This window comes from Malaclemys terrapin, chromosome 6 (assembly GCF_027887155.1).
Source record: "Malaclemys terrapin pileata isolate rMalTer1 chromosome 6, rMalTer1.hap1, whole genome shotgun sequence".
Classification (NCBI taxonomy): domain Eukaryota; kingdom Metazoa; phylum Chordata; order Testudines; family Emydidae; genus Malaclemys; species Malaclemys terrapin.
Genome location: NC_071510.1, coordinates 83,643,002 through 83,665,932, shown reverse-complemented (window position 1 = coordinate 83,665,932; position 22,931 = coordinate 83,643,002). Strand labels below are relative to the sequence as shown.

At 41.4% G+C, this 22,931-nt stretch overlaps 1 protein-coding gene across 3 annotated transcripts in view; it reads left to right on the top strand.

Annotated features, from left to right (window-relative positions):
* RASGRF2 (Ras protein specific guanine nucleotide releasing factor 2) overlaps nucleotides 1–22,931 on the top strand; it is a 203,488-nt gene that overhangs the window by 102,544 nt on the left and 78,013 nt on the right. The window contains exons 16-18 of one of the 3 annotated variants that reach the window (XM_054032559.1): nucleotides 13,752–13,880; nucleotides 15,212–15,301; nucleotides 18,864–18,944. In XM_054032559.1, coding sequence (XP_053888534.1) covers nucleotides 13,752–13,880; nucleotides 15,212–15,301; nucleotides 18,864–18,944 — 300 coding nt within the window. The remainder of the gene's footprint in view (nucleotides 1–13,751; nucleotides 13,881–15,211; nucleotides 15,302–18,863; nucleotides 18,945–22,931) is intronic. The other 2 variants (XM_054032561.1, XM_054032560.1) reach the window with 2 other exon arrangements.

The window sequence follows — 22,931 nt, the reverse complement described above, 5'->3', positions numbered from 1 at the left end:
GTCTTCCTCTGCTGGAGTCACCTTTGCTACATCATCCAACTCCAATCAGAGTTGCCTGGGTACCACCAATATTGTTTACCACCAGGGACCATCAGTTCATCCTGCATCTTCAGTGTAGCCTGCATCAGTTCCGCCAGCATTGTCAACATCAACTCATCCTTTAGCATTCTACCTGTCTCATCTATTTCCACTGTACTGTCAGATACTTCATTGATGTTGATATCTTTGGGGCAATGACATTTATCACCAGTGCCGAGACCACCACCAATACTCATAGGAACTTCTCCCGCCTTCATTGAGGAAAGTTATATATCCTTTTCTGCAGACTCTGAGCATGGTAGACCTATATCTCCTCCAAGCGCTTTCAGATCTCTGTATAGATCACACTCTAGGGATACTCAAACTACAAAGCAAGACCAGTTTTCTCATAAAAATACCCTGCTGTGGTGCTCACCACCATGGGCAGTACAAAAATTGGACTACCCCCATTGGCTATTTTAAGAACATAAGAATGGCCATACTGAGTCAGACCAAAGGTTCATCCAGCCCAGTATCCTGTCTTCTGACTGTGGCCAAGGCCCTGTGGATCTCTGTCAGCTACACAGTCCAGAAGGAAGTTTCCTTCTCCAGTTCCTGTGGCTACTAGAGAAGATCCTCCTTTAGAACCACAATGTCCCTCCATATTGAAGCCCACAGAGCAGGTGGAAGCAAGAGAGAAACCCTAGGTATCCCTCCCCTATATTCCTTCCTCTTCTCTGGAGGAGACCATCACTTGTGAGTCAACATCACCTCCCCCTGAAGACTTTAAGGTCTTTGAAGACGCATGAGGGGAATGGCTACTTCTTTGCAGGAGGAATTTGTGCAAGACAATCCAGACAATCTATTAGATATCCTGCAGACTTCAGCCCCAGGAAGGGTTGTCCTTCTCATTAATGAAGCTTGCTAGAACCTGGTAAGACCCTTTGGCAGACATCGGCTTCTGTTGTAACCACTGCCAAACATGTGGATAGATGATATTATGTTCCCCAACCAGAATATGATTATTTCTTCACACTCCCTGACCCAGATTCTCAGTAGTGGTGGTAGAAAATGAATAATTGAAGTAGTTGCACTCGAAGGCTACCCTGAAGGATAATGAGTTTAAGAGATGGAATTATACAAGAGAAATGCCTATACCACTGTGAGCCTTATCATGCAGTGTCAAATTATACTTTTATTAATTGGTCAGCAATTTCAAAATTTGCAAACAAGTTGCCTGAAGAATATAAAGAATGGTTCTTGGCCATAGTTTCCACAGGACACCTCACTGCCTGGACATCCATCCGGGTTGGCTATTGGCATGTCCAACATAGCTTCATGTTCAGTGGCAACAGACATCTCGATGAGACACTCTTCTTGGTTGCAGGCTCTAGCATCCCAAGAAAGCTCCAAAATACAATAGAAGACCTGCTGCTTGAAATAGCACTAAGCTGTTTCTCAAAAGACTGATGACCCCATGCACACATTAAAAGAGTCTCATGTGACTCTTCAAAGAAGAAACAGTTCAAACCACAAACCTTACTACTGTATCAGCCGAGACTTCAGGAAGTCTCTAGATGGAGATGTAAGCCTCCTAGGCATTGCCTATCAGCATCGTCTACAGCAGGTCCTTCTCACCAGGCTTTGTCTTCAAAGCAGTTAATCGAGGACAGCATACTTACCATATCTCATCTCCAGTTTTTAGACACCTCTCCCACAGGCGCCGACTTTCCAAAGTGCCGGAGAGTGCTCGACCCCCGACTCTGCCCCAAGCCCTGCCCCCACTCCACCCCTTTCCCCAAAGCCCCACCCCTGCCCCGCCTCTTCCTGCACAGTTCTGCCCCCTCCTCTGAGTGCTCTACATCCTCGCTCTTCCCCTGCCCCCCAGAGCCTTTTGAATGCCACGAAACAGCTGACTGGTGGATGGGAGCCATTGGGAGAGAGGTGGAGGCACTGATCTGTGGGGCCCTTCAGTGGGTGAGAGGTGCTTCAGGAGTGGAGGGGAGCTGATGGGGGGCTGCTGGTGGGTGCTCAGCGCCCACCATTTTTTCCCCATGGGTGCTCCAGCCCCAGAGCACCCATGGAGTCAGGACCTATGCCCCTCCCCCCAGTTTGGAAACCCCTTATCTTTTTTTTTGAGTGCATGGACAGAAATTACTTAAGACATCTGGGTGCTCTATGCTGTGAAGCTGGGCACCCTACAAGCTATAGCTGGGTGTCCTCCACTTCCCCAATCTATCTTTCCCATCCCTTTTAAGACCCATCTCAAAAGGCTGTGATAATGCATGAAGTATGGTCTCTTTTAGTCTTGGGAGCAACAGAAAAAGAGGGAAAGTCTTCTATTCCCGCTTCTTCTCAATCTCCCAAAAGGTAGTCTTCAACCCATTCTGGATTTAAGAATATCAAGTTCAGGATGGTTATCCTTGCTTCTATTATTCCTTCCCTGGAGATGAGAGGTTGGTATGCTGCCCTCAATCTGTAGGATGCTTATTTTCATGTGGCAATACATCCTGGTCACAGAAACCATCTTCAATTCATGGTACACGGTACTGCTCTTTGGCCTATTTTCTGCCCCAGGATTGTTCACCAAGCATATGGCAGTGGTAGCAGCTCATCTGCACCATTTGTTTCCCTACTTGGACAATTGACTACTTCAGGGAAGATCAAGGTGCCACATCCAGAACAGCATCATGGTTCTCAGACATCTCTTTTCTCATCTCAGTCTAAACTTGAATGTAGACAACCCAAAGAACACAAAGAATAGATTTCAGGGGATGGATCTAGACTCTATGACCGCTATTGCTTATTTTCTGATGGACAGATTCCAATCCATAATCTATCTGTCTGAAAGTCTCCAATCCAACCCAGGAGACAAGGACAACAGTGCTTGTGTCTTCAGCTGTTAGTACACATGGCCTAGTGTACATATGTGATATGACATGCCAGACTTCATCTCAGATGTCTTCAGGCCTGGCTTGACACAATATATCATCCAAACAGGCACTCTCTGGACATGCTGATTTGCTTACCTGCACAAGTGCTTCAGTCTCTGAGTTGGTGGTTGGACCCTCGAAAATTCAGCAAAGGGTGTTCCCTTTCTGCCATCAGAACCAACTATGGGTGCTGGAAACAGAAATATCCACTAATGGTTAGGGGCCCCATCTGGGTCAACTTCAGGCTCCGGCACTTTGTAAACATTAGGAGGTTTCGTTTCACATAAATATATTGGAGCTTCAGTCGATTCAGCAAGCATGTGAGATGTTCATTATCAACATCAACAACCAGGTTCAAGTACTCACCGACAACACTACCACTTTGTTTTATCTGAACAAGGGGGTGTAAGATCGAATCAGTTATTCCAAGAAATGATGCACCTGTGGAACGTCTTCATAAAGAACAATGTCTTGATAAAGGCATTTCACCTTCCCCGGGGAGGAATGCTATTGCAGATTCACTCAACAGAAACTTTGTAGACCATCATGAGTGGCCAATAAACAAGGACAATCTGTACCAGATCTTTCATCAGTGGGATTATTTATTAATAGATATTTTTGCAACTAACTGAACAATAAATGCAGGAAATTGTGCTGCAGAGCAGATAGCAGCCCTTGTCTTTTGTCAGATGCTTTCCTTTTTCCTGGTCAAGTCTTCTGCTGAATGCATTTCTTGCCATCCCTCTAAATCTGAGGGTGATCAGGAAGCTAAAAAGAGTCAAGGCAATCTTCATCCTCATAATGCTAGCCTGGCCAAGGCATTGACTCAGTTCAACCTTCCATAACTGTACCTGTGATTGAGGTGACTTACTGAACCCAAACCTACAATCACTTCACCTCACGGCGTGGATGATCTCTGGTTGAGCAGTGAGGAAAAACTTTGCTTCCAAGATATCCAGGCTATTTTGGTGAGCAGAAGAAAGGACACCAGAGCCACTTATGTAGCACAATGGAGAAGTTCTCAGTCTAGGCTGAATCTTATCAGTTGTCATCAAATGGTGCAGAAATTAGATTACCTGCTGCATTTGAAATCATATGATCTCTCCAGCAGTTCTGTGGAGGTCCATTTAGCCTCCATCTCTGTGATATATCCACAACCAGATGTTTTTTCTGTCTTTTCACCTCCTTTGTATCTAGATTTTTAATGGGACTCATCCACATGTACTCTCCATTGTCTGATCCAGTGCTTTCATGGGATTTGACTATCGTGTCCTCTTTTTAATGGGTTTCCCCCTCTGAACCTTTAGCAACAACTTCCTTATCATTGATATTGATGAAAACAGCATTTTTGGCAGTAGTTACTTGTATGAAGAGGGTCTCGCAGCTGACCCACTTTTCATGATATTTTACAAAGACAAGGGCTCCATTTGCCCACACCCTAAGTTCATGCCTAAAGTTGTATCTGCATTCCACCTTTGAATCAAGACCATTCATGTTCCAATGTTTTTTTTCTTAAACCTCATTCTAGCAAAGCTGAAGAGGTGTTTCGTACTTTGGATGTGTGGAAGGCTCTGTCCTTTTAACTGGACTGCACAAAGTAGTTCAGATCATCTCCCAGACTTTTTGTAGCCTCACTGAAAGGATTAAAGGACAACCGGTGACAGCTCTGCTGTGACTCTTCCCCCTTGGCCAGGGCTCGGGCTTGGGCTAGTGGGGGCCTGCCTGCAATCAGGATCTCCAGGGCTGGGGTTGGGGGTGGGCCTGCTGCCCGCCTGGCACTCCGAGGCTGCAGGGGAGGAGAGTTGCCACCTGGCACTCCGGGGCTGGAGGCACTCTAGCGGCTCGGGACTGGGCAGGATGGGCTCTGGCAGGGGAAGGGGACAGGAGGGACAGGGCCCTGGGCAGAAGGAGCAGGCTGGGCCAAGGGCTAGCCTCCCCGAGCACACGGTTCACCTGACGCCCATGCCTGCAGTGGAATGTATATGTGCACAACATGTCTTGAAGAACAATAGATACTGTACTGGTAAATAACCTTTTTTCCCCCCAAATAGATTTAACTACTAATTGAACCAAATAATTCAGTTACCCTATTTTATATAAATTCAGTATTGGTGTCTTGATACCCCAGTAATTGGGGAATTATACATATAGTCCCTGATTTAAGAAAACATTCCTTTTCAGAAAAAATGCTTAAGCATGTGCTTAACTCCCATTAAAATCAATGGGAGTTAAGCACATGCTTAAGTTCTTTCCTGAATTGGGGCCAAAATTAATTATTTCTTTTCTGAATTTTTTGATGGACTAAATATTAGACATGATAATACAGTAATATAATTTTGTTTCACAACTTTCTTAAAAGAATGCAGTATAGACCAAATTCTGCCCTGACTGACAGCCCTTGGGTCACCATTGTCTACACTTTCCTTGCAGATGTTATAATTCAAGGCAAAATGTAGCCCTATGTTGTTTCCTAACAATATAATAAAGGAAACAGACAAAATCAAAGAAGATGCAATAAAAATATTATCCAGATCTAAAATAACAAAACTATGACTGCATAGATCTCTGCTGAACAGATCACTGAAATAAACACCTTAGTGAGGCATGTAATGGAGTTTTAACCAAAGGAGTTGTCATTATAGAAAGTAGACTATTATTTAACATGAAATCTTTTAAACTGACAAAGTTAGCAACTGTGGCGAAGGTTATTAAGCAATTATTAATAAACAATAAGCTCTCAATCAATGTTGTTGGTAGGTAATGTAGTACAGCAAGGTTTAGGCCATATCTACACTACAAAGTTATGTCGACTTTATGTAAGTCGCCATCGAGCCTCCAATTTAAGCAAGTCAATTTTGCATGTTCACACTACACTCATTGTGTTGGCGGAGTGCATCCTCACAAGCGGAGCTTGCATCGACGCACAGAGAACTGCACTGTGGGTAGCTATGTAGCGTGTAGCCAAATAGAATTTTGGGTTGGGCTTGCAGTGCCTTATGGGACCAAAACGTTAGCGTGGGTGGTTATAGGAACATGGCGTTAGCCTCCCATGCTGCACTTACCTTCCTCCCTTCTTTCTTCCCTTCCTGAAATCAGTGGCAAACAAACCAAGCCTTTTTTGCACCTTTTAGCACTCAGCTGTACACTGTTGTTGTGAGTATTACAAACACCTCACACCTTATCCTGCAGTATTTACACAGCCAATACAGGAGCTGCTGCGTGGAACAATGTGATGCCACACAAGCAGCCCTGCTGAAAGACATAGAGCGGAGCAATTCTCAGTTGCTGGTGACAGTCATGCATCACCTTGATACGGTTGAGCGCCGTTTCCAGGCCCAGGAAACAAGCACTGACTGGTGGGACCACATTGTTATGCAGCTATGGGATGAGGAGCATGGCTGCAGAAATTTCGAATGAGTAAGGCCACTTTCCAGGAACTGTGTGAAGAGCTTTCCCCAGCTCTGAAATGCAGCAATACTGAAATGAGAGCTGCTCTGACAGTGGAGAAGTGAGTGGCGATAGTCTGTGGAAGCTTGCAATGCCAGACTGCTACCGGTCAGTGGGGCATCAATTTAGAGTTGGTAAATCTACCGTGGGATCTGTTGTGATCCAAGTTTTCAGGGCCATTAACAGACTTCTGCTAAGAAGGGTAGTGACTCTGGACAACACGCAGGACATAGTGGATGGTTTTGCCGTGATGGGGTTCCAGCCATTTCACTGACATCAACGTGGGATGGTCGGGAAAGGTGCATGATGCATGCATCTTTAGGAACTGTGATCTGTTCAGAAAGTTGCAAGCAGGGACTTTCCTTCCAGACTGTAAAATAACCATTGGTGATTTTGAAATGCCAATTGTGATCCTGGGAGACCCAGCCTACCCCTTGCTCCCATGACTCATGAAGCCGTACACTGGCAGCCTGGACAGCAGTAAGAACTGGTTCAACCATAGGCTGAGCAAGTGCAGAATGTGGTGGTGGAATGTGCCTTTGGACATTTAAAAGGTTGCTGGCACTGTTTACTTACTAGGTTAGACCTCAGTGAAAGCAATATCCATAATGTTATTGCTGCGTGCTGTGTGCACCATAATATCTGTGAAACAAATGGAGAAAAGTTTCCGCTGGGGTGGGGGGTTGAGGCAGATTGCCTGGTAGCCAATTTTGAGCAGCGAGACACCAGGGCAATAAGAAGAGCACATTGAGGGGTTCTGCGTCTCTGTGAGGCTTTGAAAACCAGTTTCAGCAATGAGCCAGAGTAATGTCTTATCTGTGTTGTTCCTTACCAAACTGTCCTCTCCATTGCATTTTCCCCCCTGTAAACTCCACCCCACCAACCACCGTGTGTGGAATGAATAAAGAGCCTTTTCTCCTCAATCCTTTAAGTTTTGTTATGCACACAAACACACAGAGACAGCAGAGGAAAGTAAGATAACATGGGGCAAAAGGGCTGATAACAAGGCAAGCTTGCTTACAGATGCACTGCAATAACAATTAAGGTGTGGGAATGGGCGCCTTCTGGTCCTTGTACCCTCCCCTGGTTTGAGTGCAAGTGATACCGAACATTCCGCCATTGTCACCCCCACCTCATGTGATGTTTGGGGGAGGAGGATGTAGAACTGGGCAATGATGGCAGCAGGTTCAGCATAGGCTGCAGAGAGACTCTAGCATCCAGCTGCCTTTCTTGAACCTCAACCAGACGCCTCAACATGTCTGATTGCTTCTTCATAATCCTGAGCATCTCTTCCTGCGTGGCATGCTCTTGTTCCCTGCATGCTCTCCTGTCCTCCCTGTCCATGTCCAGGTTCTCGGACAGTGTAATCCTCCATGTTCTGAGCTCCATCTTGTCACTCTCAGAGGTGCGCATTAACTCATTGAACATGTCCTCATGAATCTTCTTTTTCTGCCTTCTAGTCTGGGAAAGTCTCTGTCCTGGTGTGGAGAATGCACCAATGGACAAGGTTTCAGCTGCAAGAAATGCAAAGCACAAGGGTAACATTAATAATGCATACATTGTTTCTGGTGCAAGGTTAATTTTTTTTATTAAAAAAAAAACCCTCAATACACTTCACTGCAAGCCACAACATAATCACAACTGCTGGCTATTGCAAGAGTCGATTTGCTGCTCCAGCCGTGGTGAGTAAGGCCATGAGGCATGGGCGAGAGGTCTTGTGCTCCTGTTTTTGTGAAGACATCCTTGGGATCAAAGTTTGGAACTCGAGAAAAGCCCCCTTTCCCCTAGCAACCTGGATGGTGCTTGAAGTCAGGCACCAGTGTAAAGTCCCCCCACATAGTTTGTTTTTTACAAAAGCGACACCGGATTGGGGGAGGGGGAAGGGAGACAAAGAGGATGGCGGCACCCTCCCCCCTTTTTTTATCAATGTTGCTTGCAATTCACGGTGATCCCTTCCAACCACAACCATGTATGTTTAGGAAAGCTTGGTTGTGTGATCCAGATTTCACCAAACGGGTCATATTACTTGTTGAATTGTTTGCGGTTTAAGGGCTAGCATTGAAAACTGCTCCCGTTTCCCCTAGGTGACCCTATGCGATATCACTCTCCTGAGGGTAACAGAGGCGGAAGGGAGCAGATGTTGCAAACATCTGGTACAGACCTGGTCCTTATGCTGTGTGCTGCAATGATGCCGATAGAGTTAATACTGGAGTGGTGTGGGAAATTGTCCCACTGTGGTGGATGAAATAAGGCAGCCTATCCTAGAAACCTCCATGAAAGCTTCCTAGAGATCTCCATGGAGGATTCCCAGGCCATCCCCATGCACATAAACAGTCTTTTTCGGAGAGCACCTCTGCGTAGCTGGAGTGGCCACCGATACCCACTACACCTACTTTTTTGTTCAGATTAAACATAAAAAATAATAGCATGTCCAGTCTGATTGGAAATGTGTACTCACCAGAGGTGCTTTCCCTGACATCACGCTCCCCCGCCAACTGGTCCTGTGATGGGATGGGCTCCAGGTTTAAATAGTTGTTGGCTGTTGTGAAGAATGGATCTCTGCTTGCCTGCCTCCCATTCTCCTCCTCCTCTTCCTCATCAACCATGTCCTCCTCGTTGCTTGAGGTCTCCTGGGGCTTCTGGAAGGTATCTATGGAGCATTTTGGAGTAGTGATGTGATCGCTGCCGAGAATTGCATGCAGCTCCTCATAAAAGCGGCATGTCTGTGGGGCAGAACCAGAATGACTCTTCACCTCCCTTGTCTTCTGGTACGCTTGACACAGCTCCTTTATTTTCATGCGGCACTGCTGCATGTTCCTGGTATAGCCCTTCTCCCCCATGCCCCGCGCGATCTTGGCATAGATGTCAGCATTTCTTCTGTTGGATCAGGGCTCTTCCTGCACAGACTCTTCTTCGCACACAACAATAAGATCCATCACCTCCTATGTACTCCATGCTGGAGCATATTTGCGGCCTGGAGTCTCCATGAGCAGTTGTGCTAACAAGCTCTCCAAAATTCCAAAGTTTCCGGGGCTTTAACAGGAAAGTGGTTGATTCCTGTGTACCTGGCTGACATGCAGTGGAGTTCAAAGTGCTCTCCAGAGCAGCCACAGTGGAGCACTGTGGGACACCTCCTGGAGGTCAATTCATTCAAATTACACAACACAGTGTCTACACTATTCCCATGTCGACCTGTGGATGTCAAATCAAGCGCTACGCCTCTTGCGGACATGGAGTACAGAAGTCAACTTTACAGGCCACTTAGGTCGGCAGAAGGGACTCAGTAGTGTAGACACGTACATTTTTAGATCGACTTAATGTGGCTTATGTCAACCTAAGTTTGTAGTGTAGACCAGGCCTTAGATTTAAGGTCTACTCTGCAGCTTTCAAAATAAAAATGGTTCTGGAATGATTCCAAGCCAAAATGAGCCACAGAATCTCAGACATCAGAAGCAGAAGAGGATTAGGAATCTTTGTTGCTAATTAGCATTCTGTGGAATTCTACAGTGGGTTCTGTCCATGTAGAATGCAGGTTCTTGATATGAGTAGCCTGGGTTCTATATTAAAGGTGAATGGTTGCAGTCTATTCCATTTTATATATTGTTTAGTGTATACATTTCCTGTATCTCACATCAGAGAGAACTCCTCAAACAATTAAGTCCCTTAATACCAATTTCACACCTCAGCAGTGTAGTAGTGTATGTCAGCCAATGTTTTAGCTCATTCTTTAATTATATTTTGTTACTAAATCATTGTTAGGAATTATATTAGAGCATCATTGTTCAATTCTCAACTGAAATCTTTATAGAGCTCTATTTACGTACTTTATAGGCTGGACATTAACATACATTTCATAATGTGGAAGATTTGTATCATCACAACATACTCTTAGAATACATAAATATAGTATTTATTATGTACAGTTGACCAAATTCTTCTCTCTTATACCAGGATAGCACCATTGGGATTGTAGAATCTGGCACAAAGTGTAGAATGAACTATACACAAAATAGCTGCTGTCCTAGATGGATATAAAATATTATTCCTATTATACACTACACATTAAAACAGTAAAGTATGGGTTATTCTTATATAATGCCAGAAAATGAGATGTTGCAGAGTGTAGCAGTGTGGCCTCTGATTGCCTGTTGAGCACCCTTCATGGACAGACGTTGCTGTGCTGCATCCTGCCTGTCAGGCTGTCCTATCTCTTCAGGTGTCTTTTAAAAAGGCACAATTCACAAAGCACTCCAAACAATTCCCAGAAGAGATCCCACTTACTTAGTCCTCAGGTGCCACCAGCCTAGTTCATTTTTTCCCAGTAGTCCAATACAAAGTCTTTCAAAACAAAACACAGACTCATGCAGCTTTCACCCCAGTTTCAGCTGGGCACATCCTCCTCCTTCTTGAGGGTCTGTCTGTCAGTCTCTTGCCTGCTTCCTGTGCAGGGTCTCTCCCAGGTAAGATGACCAGATGTCCCAATTTTATAGGGACAGTCACGATATTTGGGGCTTTGTCTTATATAGGCGCCTATTACCCTCCCTCCCCCACTCCCAACTTTTCACACTTGCTGCCTGGTCACCCTACTCCCAGGCCTCCCTGCCTGGAGAGCTTTCTCCTGCATTGTGCACTTTCCCCCTGCTGAATCAGGGCCCTGCAGGAGTCTTCTTGTTCCCAGCAGTGTATCTGCAGACTTAGCTTCAGTTTCCTCATCTTGCCACCTTCCCCGACAGCCAACTGCGACTGGACATCGTCACCACCAACGAGGACCAGAAGAAGATCATCATGGTGGACATCACAGTGCACTTCGAAAACAGGACCCCAGATTTCCACGACACCCGATCTCGAAAGGTGGAGAAATATGCCCCTCTGGCCGACACCCTGAGAGCTAGGGGCTACGAAGTCCAAACACATGCGCTGATCGTTGGAGCCCTGGGCGAATGGGACCCCAGTAACAAGCAAGCGCTGAGAAAATGTAGAGTCGGTCAACACTACACTTGGCTGATGCGGCAACTCATGGTGTCAGACTCTGTCAGGTGGACGAGGGACATCTACATAGAACACATCACCGGACATCAGCAATACCAGGAGGGATGAGCTGGAGTGCTGATGAGAAGCGCAATTGGAGAAGTAGCTCAGATACTTTCCTGATGGACTGTTTTTTTTCTCTAAATGGACAACCTATCCTAAATTCTCAATTAATCAGGGACAGTCTTCACTCGATATATTTTGCTTTCTGCCACCAACTCTCTGTATAACTTTTTTCATGAGTAATGTACCCGAATGCATCCAATGTACCTAAATATCTAAACTGTATTCTTAAATTCATTCACCTAAATTTGGGTTATTGCTGATTATGCACTATATGTGTCTTATGACTTTAAAAACAAACTTTGAATTTGTGGATAATCCAAGCACTATACCCAGATGTACAGACACTCTTTTCTCAACCTATGTTATTATATAATATTTTTAACATTAGCTTTAATAAAACTTTTAAATCTGTTAAATTTCTCTTTTTGCAGTGCTTGCAACACCTATGGATTTGGGAGCCAGACAACTGAAGGACTTGCACTGGTAGATTTTGGAGGAAACTGTATCTAACACTCTTCACCAGAGAGAGTCATTTAGGCCTGGGCTACATTAGCGGGGTGGGGGGGTTCGAACTAAGATATGCAACTTCAGCTACTCTATTCGCGTAGCTGAAGTCAAAGTATCTTAGTTCGACTTACCTGGCCATCCTCACGGCGGCGAGTCGACTGCAGCGGCTCCCCCATCGACTCCACTTACTCCTGCCGAGGTAGAGTATGGGCGTCGATTCGGGGATCGATTTATCGTTTCCAGACGAGACTCGATAAATCAATCCCCGATACATTGAACACTACCTGCCGATCCAGCCTGTAGTATAGACGTACCCTTTGTCAGAGGTCTGGAAAGTGTAAGGAAAGGGAATAAAAAATACCCAGCCTTAGAGTAGTGGCAGTGGTAGGAATACAAAGTACTAACCTGTTATTTCCTTAACATAAGTTTTCTGCATAAGAAACAGACCATTAACAAGTGATAAGTAGTTATCTAGGATCAATTGGCTTCATTACTCATCTGCTAAGATTCCAAAAAGCAGACTTAATATGAATCCAATTTGGCTGTACAAATTCAATTTCCAAGTCAATGCTGTTTTTTATTTCTTCTTGGGTATGGTCCATTTATCATCTAAAGAGAAATTTTCTCCACTGTCCAAATGCTTTTTCTGCACATCTGCCTACTGGTGTAGACAATTTCATTTTAAAACTTATAGTACAGTGTTTGTGTTGTAAGAGTAGCAGTTTTCCCAAGTCTGTTGTAGAATGCAATAGAGAAGCATTATTTGTAGGTGTGTAGATATTTTTTATTTTTCGTGTGGACACACGTCATTCTGCCAGCTTACCATTATGGACATTAATTTACTCAATGGAGTAATGAGCTCTGCAGTGCTGTTCAGTTTTGTATTAGTAGGCAGTTTTGTGATTTTATATATAATGACTTACTAAAGATATTTTTCTCACACTTGATATGTGAATCCTATGATTTAAACTATCCATACCATGCTTATGTTCCCCTGGATAGTCTGCTTAAGGACATGCAAAATCATGACAGGGCTGTTTTTAAAAATGACACTTTAGCACTTGATGGTTTTCATTAAGTTTTTATTTACAGGCTTTGTTACAGTTATGTCATCGGTACCTGTGAAGTTGCCTGGTATTTTCCGAGTCCTTTACCTCTATCCAGAGGAATATTGTTGCTGAGCCTTCTCAAAGAAGTTGCACTGTCAGCTTACAGAAGGAATACTATAAAGCAAAATATAAAAGAGACTAAATTTTAACTTTCATACTTGTTAAATGGGGCTTAAATAGGTTTAAATTGTAAATATTGGTATAATGTACTTTTTATATAATGGATCTGATCTTACTACCATCATTGAAACAAAATGTATGACTTCACAGAGGGAAGCATCAGGCTCTACGTGCATATTATTAGGATTACGGTATATCTTTATATGTTTGATCTATTATAACCTTGCTATTCTCTGCGCTTTTCATAAACTTGGAGTGTCAAGACACAAGCTTCTTCCAGACATTCTAATCATCTCTCAGAAATGAGCCACTTTATGTACAAACTGTGTGCTTAAAAAAGAGCCTTTTTCATTGAAAAATGGAAGGAAATAGCTTCAGATCTTAAAGCTGTTTCACTGTTGTTTAGATCTCTTGATATTTGAAAATAATGTTTACACATTTAATGGGTTGTAAATTATGGAAATAATGGTGACCACTGTACTAACATAGCAACCTCTGTACTAACATTCATGGTGTTTTAAAGCAGCAGTTCTAGAATCTGTGTCAGTGGACAGGACAATTCCTGAAAGCACCTCGACTGTCGAGACACCTGATCTTTCCCCATGTCGATCCCCCTCAACTCCACGACATCTCCGCTACCGTCAGCCAGGAGGTAAGAAACATTTCCTTGGAAGGAGACCAAGTTATGTGTTTCCAATTCCTTTTTAATCTCCTACAAAGATTATTTTCTAAATAATGTGGTTAGTTTGTGTCTCTGCTTATTTCTCAGATGTAAAAAAGCAGGCAAAATGTGAATAACAGTATTCTAGTTAATTGGCATATTAATAACAAGAGAATGAAAAGCATCCTGGGAGTTAGGAAGTGCTGAAATGATCTGTAATATCTGGAACAGGATGTACCTTAGTTCAGGAATAATATTGACTCAATCCTATTCTTACATGAATTCTCAAGATCTTAACAGATTTGCAGGAGCTATTATGGGGGCACATTTTGGGTACCATATGTGATGATTAGATACACAACTCCCATTACTGTTAATGGGAAACGACTGTGTCTGTTCCTCCATGTGTGGCACTGAACATTTACAGATGGTATCAGATTATTCATTCCAGTATTGAGTAAATTACTCAACTGAAGAGGAAAAGCAAGAGGTGGATCTTCTAATAGCTCTCACATGGCTCTTTCGAATTACTAACAGAACTACTTGCTGTATCCATAAATATTTAGAATGTTGCCCTTTCTTGAAATCTAGATTGTAAGCAAACTATTTTGTCTGGGGGGAAAAATACCACAAATATAATCCTCCCCAGTAATCACTAATAATTTATGAAAATATTTCATATTAATTTTAAGCCAACACCAAACTTTACTTTTTGGCATGGTTTATGGTTATGTGTCAGAATTTTTGGTTTGAAAACTCTGGAAATACAAAGCAAAACCATTTGAATGGAAATCAGAGGAGATGTTCACAAAACTTCTTGCAAAGTGATACCAGTAAGTTTTGCAAAGCTCTGCTAATTTTAGTTAACAACCAGGGGGAAATCTTAAATCTTGTTCAAAATAATATCAATTTTTACTTTGCTTGGGCTGGCTAATGAAAATGATGTGATTGAGAAGTAAATTAACCATACTTCTATTACTTTGGCACCATTATTTTTAAGCAGTTGTATCATAACTTTCATTTTTGTTTGGTTAATCTTTTTTCTTCATATTGGCACCACCATACACTTTGTTAAACAGTATTATTTATTATTGTGATCTGGTGATAAAAATCAAATGACAAATATATTTTTAATATTCTGCCCCTTTTCATTGAGAACATAAAATATGTACATAAGTAAGCATGCTTATGAAAAAAAGTATTGTATATTCACTCTTTACCGTGTGTGCTGGGGGAGTGGAGAATATGAACATTGATATACTTTTTAAAAAAAGCTAAAACCAAATACAAGTTGTTGACCTTTATTTGTCTGTTCCTTACAGTACAGACTGCTGACAATAGCCACTGTTCTGTTTCTCCTGCTTCTGCATTTGCTATTGCTACAGCTGCAGCAGGGCATGGGAGTCCACCAGGTGAGAACAATTTAGTGCAAGAAAAATGTAGATGGGTCTCAACAGGTAAAGCTGTCCTACAAGCATGTTCATCCCAGTTTTAAATAGTCACTGGTTTGTTCCTTTAATCTCCTGGGTATTTGATTCCCTAGAATAATCAGGCTTCCATTCTGAATGGAGATTCCATTGGGATCTATAGATGATCAGGACATACTAGATACGCTTGACAGTACTGAAGAAGGTGGATGGAACAGATCTAGTTTTCCATCCCTGTGTGTAGGATTTATTTGTCTAACTAATTGACTAACTGTACGTAGGTCTGTAGATTTCCCAAGAAAGACTCTTTGGTCTAATGAGTAGATGAAATATTGAAATTCAGGGACTCCTAGGTTCTGTTCCTAAATTCACTGTTATCTTACTCTGTGCCCTTGGGCATATCACTTAACTTCTCTGAACTAAATTTTACACTTCATAATGTTAGCATAAATCCAGAGTTGATCCACTGAAATCAATGCAGTTACTCTGGATAAACGCTGGTGTAACCAAGAGCGAGTTTGTCTAAGTTTTGTGGTTTATCCAGCTGTAAAGTAATATCTGCTTCCTTTGCAGAGTGGTGACATATACTGTTTGTAAACCACTTTGAAATCCTGGGCTTAAAAGCAATAATACAAATCCCATTGAAATCAGTGACATTGTTTCCACCGATTGCAGTAAGCTTTTGATCAGGTACTAATGTGTAAAGTTGTGATGGTTTGTTTGATCGGAGTTATTTGTTCAAAGTCCTCACACACTGAAGACAGAACACACTTCACACTAAATTAATTTCTGTGATGAACATTGATTGGCTTCTCTACATTATCACCATGTAATCTCCTTTTGTGATTTTGGAAGACCATAATCTGTCTATATTCAGTTTCATGATCATTACAAGCCTGACAGAGCCAGATGCTGGATACCAGCAAGTTCTTTGGAAATACAAGAGTTCTCTGCCTGTCAGAACCAGCTCCTACATTTGTGCTGGTCAAAGGAACATATTTAAAAAAAAATTAATCCCAACATGTAGAAAAAATGTTCTCAAAATACAAACATATCACACTAAAAACAATTATAGCTAAAGCTCCCAATACAGCCAATTGATTTGAAACAAATATAGATTTGTTAGTTTTGGCTCTGCATTATAAAAGCACATAAAGAAAACATAAGAAAGTAAAATGTAAAAGCATACAATAAAATGTGGGCATTTCAGATTATTCAGACTCTGTATATTGGAAAGAAGAAAATACTTTGCGTGTGTCAGGCTAATTAAATACTATTTTGTGGTGTTTACTTCAGTTCCAAAAGAGGACCAGTTGTTTTCTTTTTTAAAGAAAAGGTAATGCAGCAAAACTGACAAGCAAAGAGTGAATCAGGGAATCTGTAGGGAAAGAGCAGGAGATTGGAGGTTTCTGTCGCGAGGTGAGCAAGTACATTAGACTTCCAGAGTTTGAAAACTTTGAAAGCAAAGCTTAAACCCCTGAGTCAACTTTATGTGTAACTTGTATGATTGTTGGCAAAAACATGCTGGCAGGAATTAAATAATCACAATAGCATGGTGTGATGGGTTCCCTGAGGTACTGCTGGAACTGGAACTGGGGTACCGCTGAGCCCTCTGTCTCACCAACCTGGGCTCCCTCTCACACTGTGATAAGCTGCAAACCCATTCAGGTATTTCACGTACACAGCCATCCACAGGCAGGGACACAACCAGATGAGTTACCTGAATGCTTCTTCTAGCCATTTATGAACCAACAATAGAGAGGCTCCAGCCAGTTCCCCACAGTTCCCCAGGCTAGGACCTCAGAGCTGTACCATCTTGCCCTGGTCAGAAGCCTGACCAGATTAAGTTTATTACCCAGTCCGCCCGTCCCTCAATGTGGAGAGGACATGCCCTAGCTCTCATTCCTGAGTAAATTTCCCTTTCACTTCAAGCTAAACCCACTGTTTTAGGTAAAATATAAAACAGATTTATTAACTACAGAAAGATAGATTTTAAGTGACTATAAGTAATAAGTATACAGATCAAAGTTGGTTACCTAGGAAATAAAAGTAAAATCGCAATCTCAGTTCTATAAATTAGACCGGATTTGGATGAAGCAGTCTCTCACCCTGATGGTATACACAAACCGGAATTCTCCTTTCCGGCCTGGGACCACCTCCCTCATTTAAAGTCATTGTTCTCCAGACATGTTGCCAGGTGTTGTGTTGTGAGGGGAGTCAGGACAAATGATGATGTCACTTCCCCTTCTTTATAGTTTCCTCCAGCTTGCTGGAAAGATCTTTTGCTATGACCTAAGCCAAGCAGTCTCCATTGTCTACATGTGTCTCTGAGAGGTCTCCATTGTATACAGTTCCTGGGGTAGTCCTTGTGAGTGTGTATTCCATGTAATGGGCCATCTTCAGTGTCTGGCTGCCCCGTTGTTGTATCTGAAAGACTAGTTGTGGGTGTTTTCAATTTCACAACATATTTTAGTAACATACACATAGCAAAACTTCATAACTCCACATACAATGATAGCACATACAATTCAACAGGATATTAATGTTCAATAGATCAAGACTTTTAAAATTATATCTCACAAGGCATACTTTGTATAAAACATATCACAATTATATGATAGTGGTTAATATTCGGGTGCCAGGGTGTTGCTTTGGGGTACAGAGTGTCACACATAGCGCTTGCCAAATTAATGTTAATTTATTATTTTAAAAATATATTAAAATAATATGAAGTTTGCAAAGTCAAACACTCAACCTTTAGATGGGAAGAAAATCTAAGGGAAAAAGGAGTTGAGGAGAGCTGGCAGTTCCTCAAGGAGAAAACATTAAAGGGTGTAGGGTGTTCCCCCGAGGTATAGAGCGTCACACTGGCGAAAAAAAATTCCCTGGAACCTAACCTCCCCCCATTTACATTCATTCTTATGGGGAAATTGGATTCACTTAACATCGTCTCGCTTAAAGTTGCATTTTTCAAGAATATAACTGGGTTGTTAAGTGATGAGTTACTGTAGTTGTGAATGCTAGTGAAGAGATTGCAGTATTCAAGATGAGAGATAACAAGGGCCTTGACAGAGGTTTTGGAAGTGGGGTGAAAGGAAGGGGAGGATTTGGCACATATTTCAGAGGAAGAACAAGTAGGTATTATCAACAGGCTGGATGCGGGGTGAAAAGTAGAGAGGAGATTGAATAAGGGCTTGTCTACACTTAGAATGTTGTAACACTTCAGTGTAGACACTTCCTATGCCAATAGGAGGGTGTCTCCTCTTGGCGTAGGTAATCCACCTCCCCGAGAGGCAGTAGTTAGGCTGATGGAAGAATTCTTTCTTTGACCAAGCGCTGTCTATACAGGGACTTAGGTTGGCTTAACAACGTTGCTCAGGGGTATGAATTTTTCATATCCCTGATCAATGTAGTTAAACCAACCTAATTTTCCAGTGTAACCAGGTCTAAGACACCAAACTGCAAGGCTGGGTGACTGGAAGGAAGTAAACAGTGATAGACATATAAGTCCTTTTTTTCTACTTTCTTTCTCTTTTTTCATTTTTAGAAGGCAATGTGGTTTGGAGGAATGAGCACATGGTTGGGAGTCAGAGGGTCCTAAATTCTAGTCCTGGCTCTGCCACCATGGGTAGGTCACTGCACCTTTCTGTCTTTCCCTAGCTGTAAAATGAGAATAATAATACAGGTATTTACTCTTTTAGGATTACAATGATGAATTTGTTAACATCTATACATTGCCCTGAGAAGGCAAGCACTATACAAATGCTAAGTAGTAGTATTCGTATGTAGGAAGTATTATTATCCCAGTGTTAATATGTATTGGGGTTACTGGAATTTCTGAATTTTCCTTGTTTTTCAATTTCTGAAGTCTTTTTTTCAGTGTTATTGTTTGTTTTTTTTCTCGGCTTTTTATTTTGTGTCCTATTTCTCTCTACTGCACATTGATCTTGAGATGTTTCTTTGATACAGTAAGAATATCATACAACGATTTTTAAAGAAGCAAGATACCTTTGGGTGTGTATTAGCAGAAAATGTACACTCTGTTGGACAATATACTTTTTGATGCAGTAAGCATGTAGGTTCTCTATAGGAAACTGGAAGATATTCAAAATACAGTTAAAATCTTTAATAATGTTAATTTGGTTGATACAAATGTAGCCAAATAAAGCAATATTGTTTTTATAAATAGCGAACAAAAAAAATACACTTCATGCGAGTTATGCAAACATAGTGGCTTCTGCTCTGCTGTGATAAGGATTTGTTTTACAACATGTCGAAGAAAAACAACTAAACTTAATGGTGGAGTATTTTATCTTTAAACCATTTCAACTGAACATAAGTGTTAAGAGAACTCGTTTTGACAAAACATACATTTTTGGCCAGAATTTTCCTGTCATTTTCCCATTATATTTTTTTCATTCTTCTAGATATCCTGGTTTCAGCTGGTTTCAACAGAAATATTAGGAATATTTTGAGAAATGCACTAATTCCTACTTGAAGGAAACTAGGGGGACTAGAAATCATACTAATACATTGTTTTGAGATTTTGAGCCTTAAGAAGTTTGGATAAATTAAAATAAATTAAATGTAAAGTGAGCTGAATGTATATGCTTATCTCAGCCAAAATGGTTCACATGTAGTTTCTTCATATCCTTGTTAGCTTCATTTTTCCCTGTTCAAAGTCCTCTTCAAAGTCACATAGGCCATTATTTTCAAGAAGCTAAATGCTCCAAGGCTCCTTCTAGTACTGACATTTACTGTAGAAAACATACCATTATTTCACAAGAACAAGGTGACTTATTGTGAGGGCCGTGACAGCATGGGCTACCAACCAGAATACAAGCCATCCAGGGTTCTGGGTATATACTTTGGTTGCTAGCCCACACTGAAGTCCATTCCGCCACGTATACACTACCTTGCTAGCTAGATTAAAGTTGCATGGGTATCCTACCTGTGCTACAATCACACATTCACTTGCAGAGTAGACATTTCCAAAAAGACACCGAATTCTGGGACAGAATCATGAGTCTGTTCTTACATCCTGTCACAAGTATGTCATAACCTGTATTAAGAAAAGTCTCTAGAAAAATCTTCCCTACAAATCTATATTGTAGAAAGAAGCAAAACTCAGAACCTTTTATTTTTACCAATGAGTATTTGTGGTTTGGTAAATGCAATATGAATCTGAATTACCCTTGGTTTTGGTTTTGCAAAACGAAAGACCATCAGCTCACCTCTTCTTCATTGCAGAGTGCTCTGCCTTCCTCCACTTTTCTGCTGCTTACATGAACTAAATGCAAAAGCAGTCATATTATCTTTAGCAGGTATGAAAAATTTTCTTCAGAGAAAATACAAAAGCTACTCTGTTAATCAGCTAGCTGAGGCTGGTAGGAGCTAAATGCAGTCAACTCCCTTTGAGATGGAACATGACACTTCAGAATGTACAATGAAAGATCCACTTCATGGCTCCTCTGAGACAATGCTGCTGAAAACCTGTGTCTGCCCAGTTTTCATTGTTATCAACACACCCAACAGAGCCTACATGTTCTATATCTTATGGTCCAGCGGAGTCATATGTAGTTTGTAGAAGGGGCCTAATTCCATTTTAAATTATGGCTTTTGGGCCTGGTGTACAAAATTAGGGCCATATACTACCATCCATCCATAGCAAATTTCCCACTGATAACAAAGGATGAAGGTAGAATATGGCCCTTACAGAACAGAATATGTGTCTTTGTATAATAACTAAACTTTTAGTTAGTAAGTTGTTTTTATATCAGAATCACTCAGTGGGATCAAAATGTAATACTAGACACTTTTAGGACCATCTATAAAAAGCAACAGAGGGTCCTGTGGCACCTTTGAGACTAACAGAAGTATTGGGAGCATAAGCTTTCGTGGGTAAGAACCTCACTTCTTCAAATGCAAGACATCTGAAGAAGTGAGGTTCTTACCCACGAAAGCTTATGCTCCCAATATTTCTGTTAGTCTCAAAGGTGCCACAGGACCCTCTGTTGCTTTTTACAGATTCAGACTAACACGGCTACCCCTCTGATACTTAGGACCATCTATGTTTCTGTCCTTTGTTTATTTGGCCATTTGTACATACGATTTCCTAAACTGTACACATAATAATGGTAATTGCATAATGTTGTCATACCATTGGGCATTATTTGAACATCTGGCTCTTAAAGTGTCAGTATTAATCTTAAAATTCACTGTCCCTTTGAGATGAATTGGGGAGGTTCACATCTCTGAGAGCTCCTGTTTCAGGAAGTCTGGAAACACATCAAGACAACTTAACATCAGTTTTGGCTTGTTCACATTTAGCTCTTTTTGGAACATTTCTTTTTTTCAGCAATAAAACCTAGACATTTACTTTTTTTAAATGAAAGCTTATGTCTTTAGAAATGAAATCTCTCATAGGTAAATACTTCAGTTGGGTTAGATCCATCCTCTGAGCTGGGTGTTTGACACCGCCGTTATAATTAGTCATGCTTGATTCACATTACAGTTGTTGGCAAACTTTTATTAGTTTAAATTTCAGTTAGATTTACATATTATTCCACTGGGTAGCATTTAGGTCTTTCCATTCAGGTAAATCAAGTACAAACTAATTAAGACTGACCATATAATTAAATGTTTATAATTAGCATAATCAAGTTTAACATAAGGTTTTGATGAGTGTTATACACCCCCTTTCAGGTTGTGACTGGCATTATTATTTTATGATCAATGAAACCATTAGCCATCTCCCTAATGTGATAATATTTTTGTTTTCTTTTGTTTGTTCTGGCACAAGCACTAATTGTAGCAATTGAGTGACACAGTTTGTGCCAAATGGTCCAAAATAGATCCTCTGAACAGAGTAATGTTGTATATATGAGTGTGTCTAGAGGGGGCACCTTAGCTTTATATATTGCTGCCCGTTGCATTCAACTTGTTAAAATTCAAGTACATCTAGAGATGTACATACAGACTAATGAAGATGCATGTTTTCCAATAGACTGCATTGATTTATCAGTTGCAGATCCTGTATTGCATCACATTCCACGTTTCCTTTGGTCACTTGTAGAATTTCACAAATTCTGAGCATACCTCACTGCAGGCCAATAGGGTACTATTTTTTTTTTCAACTATATTTGCTGTAGACGGATGAAAAGTACAATTTCCCTAGAGGCTGAAGGGGACATTGGGGGAAGTTTCAGGAAATAAAACATCTCCCTGCTGCCAAGTGCAACAGTGGCAGTGTGACATTGTATCATCATGTTGTATCACATACGGGTCCCACATCAGTCATTGGGACAGTTAGTAAACTGGCTGGTGTAAATTGTGGGCATTACTTTTATATTATGAGAGAAGAGACAGCAAAGGATTTGCAAAGTCTTCTGAATCTTGTGAGGAAATGATTATGCTATATGGTTGGGGCTCTGTAAGGTCTACAGTGGGCAGATGCCTACGTGATACATGGAAGTGTTATAATGAATAAATTAGTGTTTCTTATCATGTCCATGTTTACATAAAAATCTTTGTCTACAGAGACAAAGAGAATCTTTGTTCGTATAAGCAAGTGGGTTTTTATTTTTCTAGTACTGTGCAAAAATATTCATAGCCA